At 38.3% G+C, this 17,316-nt stretch overlaps 2 protein-coding genes across 4 annotated transcripts in view; one reads left to right on the forward strand and one right to left on the reverse strand.

Moving 5' to 3' along the window:
* FBXO36 (F-box protein 36) overlaps positions 1-17,316 on the forward strand; it is a 108,639-nt gene that overhangs the window by 70,438 nt on the left and 20,885 nt on the right. Inside the window, exons 3-4 of one of the 2 annotated variants that reach the window (XM_034780794.1) lie at positions 3,706-3,878; positions 8,385-8,553. In XM_034780794.1, the coding sequence (XP_034636685.1) occupies positions 3,706-3,878; positions 8,385-8,553 (342 nt within the window). Of the gene's footprint in view, positions 1-3,705; positions 3,879-8,384; positions 11,297-17,316 lie in introns of those variants that run through there. The other variant, XM_034780793.1, reaches the window with a different exon arrangement.
* SLC16A14 (solute carrier family 16 member 14) overlaps positions 11,265-17,316 on the reverse strand; it is a 42,100-nt gene continuing 36,048 nt past the window's right edge. For both annotated transcript variants that reach the window (XM_034780792.1, XM_034780791.1), the window contains one exon: positions 11,265-14,045. In XM_034780792.1, coding sequence (XP_034636683.1) covers positions 13,897-14,045 — 149 coding nt within the window. In that variant the 3' untranslated portion in view covers positions 11,265-13,896. The remainder of the gene's footprint in view (positions 14,046-17,316) is intronic.

Here is a 17,316-nt window from a genome sequence, read left to right on the forward strand (position 1 = left end):
CAACCAGCTGTGTGATCTGCACCTGAACAACTTGGTTGTCTGTCTGGTGGTGGGGAACCTGCTCATGGAGTGCCAGTGCTTCTTGGATTAAGGAGCGCTCCACTAGGTCCATACTTGGCTGGACCCGACTCGGAGGGGTTGGTGGTCTGAACAAACTGTCGTAGACCAGAACATAGGCGATTATGCCTAGGAATGATGGTCAGGGCTAGTGGTTAGAGCAGGAATCAGGCTCCAGGAACTGGAGGTCAGTGTCCGAGACAGAGTTGGGAATCAAGCCAATGGTCAAAGCCAGACTTTTCCTCCCACTGGGAGCTTTGTGCCTATGGTGAGCTAGGTCCACTAGTCCACAATCCCTGCTGTTACCAGCAAGCTGCTGGGTGGTGGCTGAAGTATGAGGACTGCCTGAGGACCCACTGACCTAGGTTCAAGATCCCTAATCCCTTACAACCAGTATGTTTAGCATTATCAATAAGACTTCCACTGCAAATGTTGATATTTAAATCATGCTCCAGTCTATTGATAGTCAAGAACCAGAACATTTACTGGCTTGACCGCAGGCCTTTGTTAAAGGGAAATTATTTTTATACAAAATAGCTTCCCTTGTCATACAGCACAAAAGTGAACAGAAATTTTTTCCAGCTATTCTTTGATCTGGGCACAACTTTCTGTTTCAAAAACTCTTCTAGGTATTCTAAAAATACTTTACAAAAGGAATCTCTTTCTCTTTCTTGTTTTTCTTCTTTTTTGCACTTCCCTTATTCAAGGTCCGTGATTTTTATAGCCTTCTTCCAAAACTCTTGATTATATGCCAGGTTGTTGTGCAAATTGGTCTTTGATATCCGCTCTATGTACTGAGTCTTTGGTATCATCCTTGATGGCATTCCATCCATGATCATTGAAAGAACCATCATACTGACATAGCTTGCATGTCTCTGCTGGATATACCCATACCATTGTAGCCTAGCCTCCCTTACCTTGTCTTCAGTTGAAGCAACTCTCTTTCTTTCTCTCTCTTTTTATTTCCCTTTCCTGAATACATTGTAGCTCAATAGTAGCTTTTTTCGCAGGAGCAGATAGAATGTTAGTTGAATTGTAAAAAGGAATTAATATTTTTTGTTGTAGAAAAATATTTTTTTCATGTAGAATTTTTATAATTTTATATTTTTACTGCTTTAGTAACAAAAATATGGAATTAGGGCCCACACAAGACTGTCAGCCCCATGGTGTGCTGCTCGGAGACATAGAGCTGGAGCAGTCATGCAGGGCCTGCATTGAAAGGATAGCTCTCAGGATAGTGAGCAACAAGCACCAATCCATTCCTAGACCACAGAACGGCTATATGAAGTCAGGACAAGATTTTGCCCTAAAACTGAGCAGATGCAAAACAATAACATTGGGAGAAGGTAATCCAAATCACAGATATTAAATGGGACTGAAGTATTTGGAAAGCAGCAAAGCAAAGAGTTATCTATAGGGGATAGCGCACTGCAAATTAGACAAGAGCTTGCAATGTGATATGCAGTAAAAAAAAATCTCATGAAATGTTGGGCTGTCTACTCAGACATGACAGAGCAGGAAGGCGATAGTCCCCCTTTATATGGTTATGGTGAGAGCACACACAGAATATGGTAGAACCTTTGAGTTATCAATACCTTGGAATGGGGGTTGTTCGTAACTCTGAACAAAACTTTATGGTTGTTCTTTCAAAATTTTACAACTGAATATTGATGTAATACAGCTTTGAAACTTTGCTATGAATAAGAAAAATGCTGCTTTTAATCATCTTAATTTAAATGAAACAAGGACAGAAACAGCTACCTTACTTTGTCAAATCTTTTTTCAAATGTCCCCTTAATTTTTTTAGTAGTTTACATTTAACATAGTACTGTAGTGTACAGTATTTGCTTTTGTTGGGGGGAGGAGTCTCTGCTGTCTGATAGCATACTTATACTTCCAAATGAGGTGTATGGTTGACCAGTCAGTTCATAACTGTGGTATTCGTAATTCTGAAGTCCTACTGTACTGCATTTGCTGCTAGTTGCCTTAGTACCAGGATCATATAGGCAAAGTGGAGAGAATTCAGAGAAGAATAAAACAAAATTAAAAAACTGGAGGGATTGATTTAGCAGGAAAGATTGAAAGGACTGTGTGTTAAATAACAGCAAAAAGGGACATAGCTGTGTACAAGTATTAAAAGAGGATGTAAACACCACATAAGAAAAGGAATTATGTGAGGTGGTACAAAGGGGCATAAGTACTGTAGAAATTAAGGAATGCAATTAAGAAAGAGAATTAGTCTGAATATAAAAAAAAAAATCTCAATAGTGAGATCTCCTGGATTTTTAGAAGAATGTTTCAAGAGAATTAGGAACGCCTCATAGCTTGCATAATTTAAAGTTAGCTAGACAAAATACTTTAAAATATACTGGAAGGAAAATTCCTACATTGGCAGATGATGGATTAAATTTCAGGCCTTTTCCATGTCTTAGCTTCCATTATTCTATTTGTATCTTTTTGTGAGTATAACATATGCCAGAAGATATATATACCACTCCTCACTTAGTAAAACTATAGCTCAATTGTGAGGAAAACTAGTTTGGATTTGTAATAATTTGTTAATTGTAAATAAAACAGCTTTGTTTTGAAATGAAAAGGGAGCCCACTGTGAACATATCCCTGTCCAAATCTAAATTACAGAGCTCCTGTAATTAGATCTTAAACAAAACACAACTCCAAAATGTACTACAGGTCACTAATAAAGATGCATATTAAAATTAAATAAACAATAGCACATTCAAGAACATGTTTTGTTTTTTGAAGAACAAATGTTTAAAACAAGAAACACAGGAAGGATGCACCAAAAGTGCAAAGTTTGAACCATTTTAAAGATGAATGCAATTTTCATTGTTTTCTAAATCTACTCATTAGTGCAGTGTTTCTCAAACTTGGGACGCCGCTTGTTTAGGGAAAGCCCCTGGCGGGCCGGGCCAGTTTGTTTACCTGCTGCGTCCGCAGGACCGGCCGATCATGGTTCCCACTGGCCACGGTTCCCTGCTCCAGGCCAATGGGAGCTGCTGGAAGCGGCGGCCACTATGGCCCTCGGCCGGCACCACTTCCAGCAGCTCCCATTGGCCTGGAGCAGGGAACCGTGGCCAGTGGGAGCAGCGATCGGCCGGACCTGCGGACGCGGCAGGTAAACAAACCGGCCCGGCCCACCAGGGGCTTTCCCTAAACAAGCGGCATCCCAAGTTTGGGAAACACTGCATTAGCGTATAGCACAATATAAAAAACTTGTATTCAATCTCTCTTACCTGCGCAAAATGGTATTGGACAAGTTTCAGTTAAGTCTTGTTGCTGCTGCTTTGCTGACATCAATGTTCAACAGTGAGCAGAGAAGAGTTAGAACTATGCTGGTCAATGTCCAAATTTTGAGCCATATCCTATGCTATGTAAGACTCCTATTGATGTCTGTGGTAGCTCTGTACGTGGAACAAAATTAGAATATTATATTTTATATTATTAATGCTAAGGGTTTTCAGAATTGTAAGTGTTTATCTAGAAAACCTCCAGAAATGTATCTGCTTACCTTTTAAATTGGAGTTGTTCTGTTTTTTGACGATACATGTAAGATTATCCCTATACATTGGGAGGGAATATAAAGGCATTTACAAATCTCTTTCTTTGTTGGGTTTCTTTGAATCACAGTTCAAATTGCTGTAGTTTTTGGTGCCAACATTCTGGAACATATCTTCAATCTGTGCCGGGGTAACTTTGACTTCCTGGAACGGCTTCCTGACCCATTGCTCCTGTACATCATTTCCTTTCTGGAGCTTGAAGATATTGCCAGGCTTTCTCAAGTTTCACACAGATTTAAAACGGTAAAAAACATTTACAACTTATTTTAAGTATTAGTTTTGCTTTGGCAAATTCTCCTGATTTAGTTCACTTTTAACACATGCATCCTTTACACATGTGTATCTTTAAGATTATTCAGGTAATAAGCACTATTCCCAGTACAGTATTAAGTATTTGAAGGATTGGACCCATAGAATATTTAAGATCTTGCTGTCATTGCACAGGTTCAGCAGTGCAAGATCAGGCTCCATGGAGGATAATACACTCATGTGTATTACAAAAGCATTCTTAATGGATAGTCTCAATTTTAAAGAAATCATAGAAAGAAATATTTTAAAGAAAATTACCCATGCAACCCTGCTGATGTCAGTGGGCTTATGATGATGCAGCTGAGGCTAAAATTTGTCGTAATATCAATTACAATTAGCAGTACAAAATTATCAGTATTGTTGTTTTCAAAATCAACCATATTCAAAAGTTAAGTATTGACCATAATGCTGCATTCTTATGCCTTTAGGCTAATTCACTTGTGGTGTGGAGTGCTTTATTATATGGAACTATGAGGGGCTTTACCAAGTATTTGCTGCCCCTGCCAGAGGCCCCACCAACTTGGCTCATCCTGCCCTAAGAGGGTACCATGCTGGAAGGGAAGAGCAGTGAGTTTAGACCTCCAGAGGTTGCCTGGAGTGGTGTCTCATGATCCGCTGCAAACACAACCAGTGAGAGTTGGTCCTCCGGTACCTAGAAGGGCCGGGAGCTGACGGAGGCCAATCAAAGCCCAGTAGGCCAGATGAAAAGGGCTGGCAGCTTTTACTAGGGACCAGTTCTGAGTGAAGCCAGGACAGGGCTATTTGGTTTGGCCTGACTAGTTTTATTGGGCCAGTTTGCATCCAGATAATCTTCAGTGTCCTAACCCAAGAAGCCTGGCTTAGCCAGGGGCCTAGCTTGACAACATTGACCTTGGATGTTAAAGTCCATAACATAAACACCAGTCCTTCTCTATGACTAGTGTTTATGTTATGGACTTTAACATCCATGTGATTATTTTGATTTCACGTTTAATATGGTTTCTTATTGGACTGGACTGAGAGCTGACCCAGAGGGTTAGGCCATGGAGGTGGCAGACCATTGCAGATGCAAGACACAAGAGGGTACTAAAGAGGATGAGTCTCTGCAACATTGTGAACTGACATGAAGAGGCACTCTGATAGTGAGTGCATGATGTAATATTGACCATATAATCAAGTATATTTAGGTCTTTTACAAAGTAAACCTTTCTTTTTCACCTTTTGGATTCTCAGAATCTCAACTGAGGGGAAATAATATTTCTAAACTATGCTAATATTCTTGTGGAGATTGGGTTCAGTTATGACCATAAAGTGGAGCATGCAATTGAGGCAATGACTCACCAGCCCAACCAAAGCTTCAGGAGGCTTTTGTACATACAGTGCCTCCAGGAGTGGAGGGTGAATATGGCTGCTGTGCAATACTTGAACTGAGCAACCAGGGATAGTCAATTTTTTTTTTTTTTGTCACGGTCCAAATTCCTTGGTCAAGGTATAGTCAAAATCCAGACTCCAGAGAAAATAATAATAAAAAAAACCCAATAATGATGATAATAAGTAATAAATAAAAAGATGTTGGGGTCTGTTCAAAAGCATCTGGCAGTCTGGATTTGACTCACGGTCTGCCTGTTGACTACCCCTGCCGGACACACTGTACACTGTCCTGATCACTGGCCCCAGCGATTAGGGCTCGGGCAGTGCCATGACTCTGCCCCTCATTTTCTCTGAGGAGGAAACATAGACCATGAGCATTAAACTGGAGCAGTCCTTGTGTTCAAGGGAATGAAAAGACTGCTATTGCTGCAAGATCATAGTAAGTTATTTATCATTTCTTTCCCAACCATGGATCCTTGCAGGACACGGCAGCATAGGCGCAGACTCCGTTGGTGCTCTGGGGCTGGAGCACCCTCGGGGAAAAATTGGTGGGTGCTTTGCACCCACTAGCAGCCCCCCACCCCAGCTCACCTCCGCCTCCACCTCTTCCCCTGAGCGCGCCATCCCCGCTTCTCCTCCCAGCGGTTGCCACTGCAAAACAGCTGTTTTGCGGCGTAACAAGCTGTGGGAAAGCGCGCTCATGGAAGGAGGCGGGGAAGAGGCGGGGCCTGGGTGGGGATTTGGGGAAGGAGTTCAATAGGAGAAGGGCGGGGGTGGAGTTGGGGCGGGGACTTTGGGGAAGGGGCTGGAATGAGGGCAAGGGTGGAGTTGGGGCGGGGGCGCGAGCCCCCACCGGCGCCAGCAGAAGTTGGTGCCTATGCACAGCAGGGCCCTTTTTCATTACCAAATTATCAACCCAAACTTTTTTTCTTCCTTTCAAAGATAAATTAAAGAAATAGGTAGCTGCATCCTTTCATTTCCAGCCCTTACCAAATATTCTGGCTAAGTATCATGGCCACAAGTATCCTACAAAGACTCCTAGATAATCTCTAGTTTTGCTACTACTGGTTCTTGCTGTGTGCCATCTTTTGCCCTCCATCCCATTATTATTACAGTCCATCTTCTATTTCCTGTTCTTGCCAAAGACCCAGACTATCAGCAAAAATATTCTTACACTTTTAAATATGTTCACCTTTATTTACTCGCATACTCACGTGTTTATTTCTTCTCTCACCAGTTAATTCTAAGCATAAATCTCATCATGTTTTTCTGTCCAGAATTTAGTATCTAGGTTTATTCCAATGCCAGTTTCAAAGTATTTTTTACTTTTGTATTTTCATTGTGTAATATTTTAAAACAAAGACAGTGTAAAAGAATCTGTTTTATAAAATCAAGTAAGGAATGATTGCAGTTGCCTTACTCTGAATACCACCACTCAAGCACTGCAAGTTTTTCAAAATATCAGTATTTACTGAAATACATAACATGGTATTTTCCATCAGCGGCTCAGTAGATTTCTTAGATTTACCTTATTTGTGGATTTTAAATGGTTCTATAAATGCAACTATTTTAATTGTAAAAATTGTTACTTATCTTTCTATGAACTAAAATAACCACCAGAGGGGGCTATATCCACAATGAAAACCTGAAGATAAACATTTCTGATGTTCTGTAACTATAGAGTCTGATTTTGCTCACATTAACACTGGTGTAAAACTAGTGTAAATCCATGAGTTCTGGGAGTTGCTTCAGATTTAAGCCACTGTAATAGAGAGCATAATCTCACCAAAGTTTCTAACACTGAAAGCTGGCTGTTGTGTTATATATTCTGAAGTCCACTATGAAAGAAGAAAACAATAATATTGAATTGATATTTGCACTGTATGTTTTATATATTGCGTATGAAGTACTAAAAGATAGTCTTCAATATTTTCAATTTAATACAATTACCAATTTTCTAGGCACAACAGACCAGAAAAATATAACAATCAGAAATTTTAGGAAAGCTTTTAAAATTCATCCCTTTTTCTTCTTTCAGCAGTATTTGAAGCAGTATTTCCCATGATCCCTGTCTTCCCATTTTGATCAGACAACCCAGCATGTGGTAATATAACCACCACCGCTCAGCAGTGGAACAGATATTGGGACCAAATTATAGCATTACATCAGTGCAATTCCATTGACTACAGAGAGGTTGTACCAATAAAGCCATTGTAAAACTTGTGTGAGGGAAGAATCAGATTCAGTATCTTTCAAGATCACTTATTTTAAAGATTGGATATAATGATTATACTGATGCACCCAATCTTCCTAATAATTACTCTTCTATGATGGTTGTATCAAACTTGAAAAAAAAACTTCATTTTCTCTTTCTGCTTATGCTATAATGGCGAATATGATTGTTTCCACACCATTCTGTTTATGCAGGCATTCAAAACTGGGAAGCATCACCCAAGAATCACAATCCATCTCCAGAACTGAATAGCTCATAATTCTTGTGAAAGCTTCTTTCAGTTGCATAGGGCCAAGCTAATCTCATGTAAATCCAGAGAGTCTGATAGTATAACACCACAAATAAATAGATTTGGCCCTTTTTCTTTTCCACAAACACATGCACATATATTTGTAATATGATTTGTAAATAACATGGGCCAAATTTTCTGGTATGAACTGGCACAGTTCCATTGATTTCAGTGGAGCTGTGCCAATATATATCAGCAGACAATGTGGCCCAGATGGAGAAAATATTTTTGAACTCATTATACTGAAAAAAAACATGACAATAATTTATAGAATATATAATACCATGTACAAGACCAACAAAGACATATAACAAGGGTCAAATCCTACAACCTGGACTCAGTCCTTACTAGGGCAAAACTGGTACTGAAGTTATTGTAAGTTTACCTAAAAATGATCTGTAGGATTTTTTCCCAAAAGATCTCATTCTTATATATAAAGTTAACTTAATATACGAGCTGCGTTGCCCTGTGCTGGGTTTTGGCAAACCAAACGGTCAGTAAACATTGAATATGTCTGGTTCTATTTGTTTAAACCAGAATAACCCTGCCTACTTTCTCTTATAAATAGATATGCAACTCTGACACACTGTGGGAGAAAATTGTGCAGAATTTGTGTGGTGCAATTACCCCTGAAATGAGAGCACTGGCACAGGAAGTGGGTTGGAAGCAGTTCTTCTTCACAAACAAGCTTCAGCTTCAGCTGCAGCTCCGAAGAAGGAGGCAGAAACAGATGATTGGTAAATGCTGACTGTTTACTGGCCACCATGGCAAATGTGAAATGTTAAAAGGTGACCAATGTGTATCTGGGGTCCAAAATTTGACCTTCATTAAAGTGGTTTTAAAATTAGTGAACATCCTCTGTAGTCTAGATGTCTAAACTTCAAACAAATAAGCCAATCAGCACTCTGTCATTAAGGGGAAACATCATTAGAGACCAAGAACTGAATGGGTATGTATACCAAACTACCCTCTTCCTTTTAGACAGCTGCTTCAGGTCATGGTTTGGGAACACTGGAAGGATGGTATATGGGTGAAATTTTCACTGCTTCTGCCTGTGCAGGAAATTTTGATGATAATGGACTAGAGTTGCCAGTGTTGTGACTCTGGTACCTTTGATGAGGTCTACATTCACTTAAGTATATTTTCAATTATAAAATAATATTTACTATTGGCTCTTTGCATTGTAGCACATCAGTAATGTTCCTACCAAACACAGCTGACAAATCCATTAAGAAAATATTTTACATAGCTTAGAATTTCATCTTAATTGTTGTTAATTACAATATTAACTTCAACAATCCAGAGGTCAAGTATTAATAGCCTTAAATTATTAATTAATGTCTACCATGTGTTATTGACTAGGTTTAAATATTGAGCATTTATACCAATGCTTGCATTTTTTCCATATAATGGCCTAAAAGCTGCATGATTTACTCAGCTAACTCCCACAAACTTCAGTTAGTCTTCCTAAGTAAGGCCTGCAGGATTTGGCACTGTACTAATGATAACATCACAAAAAATTAAGGCCAATATGGTTGCACTGGAATGCCTAAAGTTAGTTACCTGAATTCACTAAAAAGTGGCCTGATTTATTTTATGTGTTGAGCTGATGCTGATGTGAGTTCATAGTATTCAGTACCTCTGAAAATCAGGTCATTTTGTTTAGGTGCCTAAATATGGATTTAGGTGATTAGTTTTAGGCTCCCAAGTAAAGCCAAAATTCTCAAGGTGACCTAATTTATTTACAACACAAACTTTTATAATGCAAATGGTCCTTATTCACAAAAGTATTCTTATTGAAACCAAGACTTACTTATTGTTGTCTTATTGTATGACTAAGGACTACTCTTGTGAGAGGACTACTCTTGTGAGAGACGGTTACTGGGATTGGGCCCTTAAATATGTAGCTGATTATTTGAAACGTTTTAGTAGAGCCATGTATATTTTGGTTATAGTAAGTATAGATATAAGGAACTTAATCCTGACCAAATGCCACTAACAATTTATACAATAATCTGAGTATGGCCATCAGAGTGACTGACGCACTGGTAAATGATCAAACTAAGTGTAAAAGGCGCTAATTACAATAGCATGAAAGGCAGTTAGACAAGTTTTGATCTTTAACTTCTCTAATTTTACAGGGTGGTGTGTTATTCTTTATTGATGAAGCCTTGTATTATCATTATATTAAACATAAAATAAGTTGTTATTCTTTATATCTAGTGCCAATTTTTCACCATTTTCCCCCTTCTCCAAGGTCACCATTCAAAGTGAAATGGTATTAAATATATATTCTATGGAAGTTTTTCTAATCTTTGTGAAACATGAAATGTATAATATACCCTTGGAGCTTATAGATAAATGTGACCATATTCATGCTATAAAGCTATTTACGTGCCAACAGTTTGCCAGAGGAATATTTTACCTTTTTTTAACAATCTTTAGTTACTTTTGTTATATTATTATTTACTTTAGAACAAATGCCGTATTCTCTTTGGGCCAGATTCTCAAGTGGTGCAAATCTGTGTAGCTCCATTGACTTCAATGCTGAGGATCTGGCCCATTATTTTTAAAAACTGGTTTAAATGTCAAGTATTAAAAATGCAGTTTGTAAATCTACTGTAAACTGGTAATTAAGAAATAAAAGTTTAGATTCGACAAAGTGATTTATTCAGATAGACTAAAATATATTTTCTCTTATTTCATATTTTTTTCTGAATGTCATTCTAGTAGTACTTCAAATTTTAGAAGAAATGTGCTAATCTGAGTAAATTTACTTTGCACTGGAATTATATACAGATATCGCCTAAATATTTTGCTAATAGTAAAGAGCATTAGGAAGAAGGCCCTGAACCTTTCAAACACTGAAGCACATTCTTAACTTTATCCATATGAGTGGTCCACTTTAAGACACTGGGACTATTTACATTTATAAATTCATTGTGTCCATAAATTTGTAGGATCAGGGCTTACGTGATTTTATTTAAAGATACTATATTTACAAGATTCCTGTCCTTGCAGAATAAAACACTCATAGGGCAACTCTAAAATAAAAAAGGAATTTATAAAGAACTGCAGTGCATGAGCATAGCTACTCAACAATGGGGCTTCTTTCCTCATCTTCAGGAAAGCTTAGTGCCAATGGATTTAGAGTTCCCTGGATTTCCTTGGCAGTTTCTGCTCCCAGAATCTGCTGGGGCAGGGGAAGAGGAGGGTTTCAGATTATGAAAGGAGAAAACACCTAAATTGAACATTCATTTAAATTGGTAATTATGCTGGATTGAGGGGGAGATGATGCCAAGAATGGCCATCTCCCCACTTCCTGGATCAACCAGGTTTTCTGTCCCCTCTGCAGAGGTGAGGAGAATCATTTAGCCCTTACTTTGCAGGAGTATCTTTACTTTTAAAATGAAAAAGTGCATAGTTAAAAAAGGAAAAAATCTTGAAATATTTTATAATATAAAGTTTATTCTCATTACATGATCCAGTTAAACCAAAAGAAAAAGAAGCTCTATAGAAAGACATATGCAGATATCTTAAAAGAACAACATTTAATTCATTACGGTCATGTGGAAATAAAAACAATTGGACAAATGGAAAAGTGAAGTTTGAAGTATAAAAGACACATATCTTTTTTTTAAAAAAAGAAGGAAATTGATGGAAGATCACCATTTCCATATATATAGTCACCCAACAAAATAAGTCACTTTGATTAAAATAAACGATCAGCAGCATTCCCACTAAACAAGACATTGAACCTGCACTTAAAGAATTGATGTTGGTCTCATAACTTCCCCTTATTTGTTCTGTTTATTTGGATACCACAAATTGTTTTCAATAAATTCCAGCAGCATACAACAATATTAAAGCAGAAACCTCATTTATGACAAAAATAACCTTTATAAAGCTTAAACCCAGAAAATAAAATGACACTTTGTAGTTAATATAGGCACTACATCACAAGTTGTGCCTCTCAAAGCATGGGAAATATTAATGTAGCACCATACAAACATTCTGTATTGTCCCTCTGTTATTTAATATTGTCAAAAAAACAAGGCAATGCACTTAAATAGTTAAAACACTTATCTTTTCCATGGTTTGCACTACATAGCTAATTTTACAGCAAGTAAAAACAGCACTGAAAAAATATGATCAGTTTTACATAGTGAATATTGTGCTCTTACATTGCAACACAATTAGTCGTAATTTAATAACTTTTGTGTTGAAATAAATTTCAATAAAATATATGCTGTCTTCCATGCAACTGTTTCTAAAACTAAATACATACTTTTGGCCAGCTTCACCCAATGTTCTCAAGTTCTATCCCTGAGAAATTGGTTATTTAGGTTAAACAATGAATTACTGAGGAAGGATTGCAATACAAATGTTTTACAATTGTAAACTGTGTAAACAAGTAAGGTAGCCAGGAACTTCAAACTTTTTCTGGAAGCATCCTCCAGTCTGAGAAATCCTTGGTAAGATGTTTCACCTGCAAAGTATTAGGCTTAGGAAACTGGACATGCTATAACAGAGTATTGGTAGCTGTCTCAGATCTCAGACATCCATTACAACAAATCAGCTAGAGGAAGTTATTAAATGGGTTGTTCTCACATAGGAAAATTCTTTGGGTTTGTCTCCACTTACCAGTGGATTGACGCTGCAGCGATCGAGCCACCGGGGGTCGATTTAGCGGGTCTAGTGAAGACCCACTAAACTGACCGGAGATCGCTCTCCTGTCCACTCCGGTACTGCACCGTAACAAGAAGAGTAAGGGGAGTTGACGGAAGAGCATCTCCCATCGACATAGCCTAGTGTGGACCCTGCAATAAGTAGATCTAAGCTACCTCGGTTTGAGTTACGTTACTAACATAACTCAAATTGCAGCGCTTAGATCAACTTTCCCCTATAGTGTAGACCTGCCCTTTCTGTATGGTAATAAAATGCAACCAGAGTAGGGCCAAGTTCAGTCTTCCAAAGCCTTGCTCTAAGCACACAGGACCTGATTTTGATCTCACGCTGATGTAAATCAGGAATAACTCCACTGATGTCAATGGACCTATGCCAATATATATTGGGTCTGGCCCAATGTAGTTACAGGTGTAAAACTAATGCAAACAGAATTAGAATAATAGGAAGGGCCAGATTTTGTTCTCAGTTGCACCAGTGTAAATCAGGAATAACTACTGAAGTTGACTCTGGCTACACTGAGATCAGAACTGGGAGGCCCATAAACTCTACCTGAATGTATTAACTATTATAATAGACTCTTGCAATAAATCATCTAGTTTTGCTGCCTATCCTTTCTGCTGCAGAACTCTATTAATATTCCCCATCCTTCCCCAGTTTTTGTTTTGTTTTACTTCAGTGCTGTTTGGTAGCAGAATATATTTAAGTACCTCATTTATCATTTCTCGCATGAGCTGAGAATGGATAATTTGTTCTGCAATCAAAACATCAAAAAGAGTTCCTTGGACTAGAGAGTGCTTTCAGAAAAATATAAGAAATTTTCAATTTTATATCACAGAAACATTCTTTTAAATATATTAAATTATGTGTATCATTGAATTATTATTAGTATTGTAGTGACACACGTGCGTAGCTGGTTGAGAAATGTAACCATTTTCTTGTGTTCAACAACAAATTTTTGATCAGCTGGAATATAGAGTAGGAAAGTATTCATGTGAGGCCTGATTCTTCTCTCACACCAGTGTAAATCAGCAGTAACTGCATTGCAGTCAATAGTTTCATCAGTGTAAAATTTTTGTACATGAGTTAAGAATCAAAACTAATGTTTCAACCACTGACCAAATATAAAAATAGTGATATTGCATCTGGAAAGCTCTTAACATCTGTATCTGTTAAAGAGACAGTTCTAAAGCCAAGAATCATAAGTGTGACAGTAAACTTGCTTTTACAAGCATATTTCCACTAATTATTTAATATCAGCACTTTGCAGCTCATTCATTATTCACTGTGATACTCTTCAATGCAGTTGGTCTTATAAGAATAACAATTTTGTACTGCTATATAACAGAGATATGAACCTAATACATACTTTTCAAAATATTCCATAAATTGAACTATACTTTTGTGTTATCAGTGGGTTGGTCTTTTGATGGTTTCTTTTGAATACAAGGTTGGATGAGTAAAATGATTATTCCTACCATGTAAAGCAAACCGCATATGTAAAAAGAAAAATCATATTTTTGTGTGATGTCATAGATCCAACCTGCAAAACAAGGACAAGATAGTTTTCAGTAGAGAGCATATCAGAGAAACATAAAACAGGAATGTTAAAAAAACAGGAGTGTTAAAAAAAACACTGCATATTTATCTCATGAATGCATCCTATTATGTGACACTTCATTCAAGTCACAAATTTTTTCTTAAAAAAAAAAGTGGAAATTGTCTCCATCATTAGACAATAAAAATAGACATGAACTAACAAAAACCAGTGGTTTATTCAGTCCTATGCAGAAAGCCAACCCATGGCCTACGCATCACTTATATCCCATTTAAATCCTCAAAATTGGGGTTTCAGATATGCACAGGCCTTTTGATGGTCCTCTCCATAAGGGAGAATTTCACTCCCAGTCTGAAGTGAGGTATAGGGAGTTAGGACTTTCAAAACATTTTGGCCGGGGAAGCTTAAGGCAGAATCCTTGGGATCCAGGGCCAGAAAACACAAGTGTCTCAGAGGGAGAGCATCAGGCTGTGAAGCAGCACAAGGTTGAATGGGAGTTTGGACTGGGCTACCTACTTACCGGAAAGAGCCAGGACTCAGGTGTGAGTGAAAACAAAGGTCCATCTTAGAAGTCTGGCAGGAAGATTCCAAGTGGAGGGCCTATGTTTATAGATTCTTTCTATAAACATAGGCCCCTCCACTTGGAATCTTCCTGCCTTAATCCAGTCTTGTTTTTGCCAATGTTTTCACATAACTAGAAAAATGTGATCAAATTACTACTACTAACTGTATCCAGCCTCCTTTCTTGGAATAAAGAATAGCAAACTGTGAAAAGATCAGTTTTGTCAATGAATGTGTTAACTGTAAGTAAACTGTAGACGGCAGGAGCAGTCCGTGTGCCGTTAGGGCGGCACGCACGTTTCCGCCGCGGCGGCAATTCGGCAGCAGCTTCTATGTTCAGCTGCCCAGGGCGGCAATTCGGCAGCTTCTGTATTCCGGCTGAAGACAGAAGCTGCCGCCGAATTGCCGCCGCCGCGGAAACACGTGTGCCGCCCTAACAGCACATGGACTGCCCCCGCCGTTGGCGGTGGCAATTCGGCGCACTGCTTGGGGCGGCAAAAACAGTAGAGCCGGCCCTGGGTGTTGCATATGATTGAATGAAGATACAATTGAGCCCAAGTCATGAAGAGCCAAATCCTGCAGTCTTCAGTCAGATAAAATTCCCAATTAGCTCAATGGGAATTAATTAATTATGGCGTAAGCATGCATGTAGGTTGTCAGAATGTGTGACCCTTTTACTTGGGCAGCTGTAACTTCTACAATCTCTTTTAAATATGACTTCACAAATTTGCCTTATGTATCACTGCATAGGTATCTCCTCTTCTCTTTTTGTTTGCTCTGTTCCCTGCTGGCACCTCTCTTCCTCTACTCCTCAGCTTGGAATTATGCCCGGCATATTGCACAATGAAGAGGTTAACTTTGTTCATGAGGGAAAAAACTGCTGAATTAACAAAGCATAAAATTTACTGGGACAAAGAGAAAAAGTACAGTCCACCATCTTCTCTATTTTCCAAGGGAGAGAGTATTGTCTAATAGTTAAAGAAGAGTCCTGGGTCCTATTCCCAGTTGTGCCACTGACTCATTGTGTGATCTTGTGCATTCAATAAATTCTTCTGTGGTTTAGTTTACCCAAATGTAAAATGGGTATAGAATACTTATGCAAATCACTGGGTAGCTGTGATAACTAATTAATATTTGTAAAACATAGTCAAATCTTCTGATGAAATGCTCTATAACATGCAAAGTACTGTCACTGTTCCCACAGGAAGATACAGTTTCTGTGGAATAGTCTAAAAAACTGTCTCATGAATAAGACTCTTGATCTGTACATTATTAGACCAAATGCTGTAAATAATATCATTTCCCGCCTTCAAGAAAATAACCTTATGTAATATACGTTGCATTTAATACTAGTTACACAGTAAATGTTTATGTAATAAAACTACTCTCTGGTATTGAAAGCAAAAATGTAATTTTGGTTAATTATATCATAGGACTATTGAAAAGAAAAAAAAAATTAAAGTAAATTTAAAACATTACACTACTCAAGTCTTATGTTCTTGAGTGAGTCACTCATGGGGCCAGGTTAATAAAAGTTGGTGCAAGGAGTCATACATTACCCAGGGCCGGCTCTAGGTTTTTTGCCGCCCTAGGCAAAAAAATAAAAATAAAACAAACTCCAAGAGCACAAAAAAAATGGTGGCCGGAATGCCGCCCCTGAAATTGTGCTGCCCCAAGCACGTGCTTGGTTTGCTGGTGCCTAGAGCCGGTCCTGACATTACCCCTTCCTGCTACCTACTACCAATGGCAATTGAACTTGTGGGTGTTAAATGCTTGTGGTTAGGATATTGGACTGAGACCCAGAGGATCTAAGTTTAATTTCTGATTCTACTCCTGATTTTTGTGTGTGAACTTGGACTAGTTACCTTATTTTTGTGCCCTCAGTTTCCTCATCTGTAAAATGAGGATAATACTTCTCTACTTTACAGGAGTGTTATAAAGATAAATATATTAATGTCTATAAGGACTTCTTCTGATGCTGTGGTGATGGATTTCATACAAATAGGGTAGATAAATAGTGTGGTAGCATGCTATTCCTTTAACAGGTGTGCAGGCTAGGAACCCTCTCCACTATCTATATAACAGTCTTGTAATAAGATTCCTGGATTGTCTGTGTCACCATGAAGCCTAAAATGTCTGTTGTGTCAGTGTAAAGCAATGGAATCAGCTACATGCATGGTTGAGAGCTCTTTTTGTTTAGAATGCCAGGAGGTTCAAACATCACTGGGATTTGTGCTTTGTTGCCATCCAATTTTTAAGTTCTCAACCATTTTGACTTTACAAATTACATCTGTGTGACAGCAGGGCATGTATCTATGCCATACCAAGAGTCTAGACCAGGGGTAGGCAACCTTTCAGAAGTGATGTGCCGAGTCTTCATTTATTCTCTTTAATTTAAGGTTTCGTGTGCCAGTAATACATGTTAACGTTTTTTAGAAGGTCTCTCTCTATAAGTCTATATTATATAACTAAACTGTTATTTCAACAACAACAAGGAGTCTGGTGGCACCTTAAAGACTAACAGATTTATTTGGGCATAAGCTTTCGCGAGTAAAAACCTCACTTCTTCGGATGCATAGAGTGAAAGTTACAGATGCAGCTTTTCCTCTCCTGGAATTGACACCTCTTCATCTATTATTGGGAGTGGACTACATCCACCCTGATTGAATTGGCCTTGTCAACACTGGTTCGCCGT

Source organism: Trachemys scripta, chromosome 9 (genome assembly GCF_013100865.1).
Source record: "Trachemys scripta elegans isolate TJP31775 chromosome 9, CAS_Tse_1.0, whole genome shotgun sequence".
Classification (NCBI taxonomy): Eukaryota; Metazoa; Chordata; order Testudines; family Emydidae; genus Trachemys; species Trachemys scripta.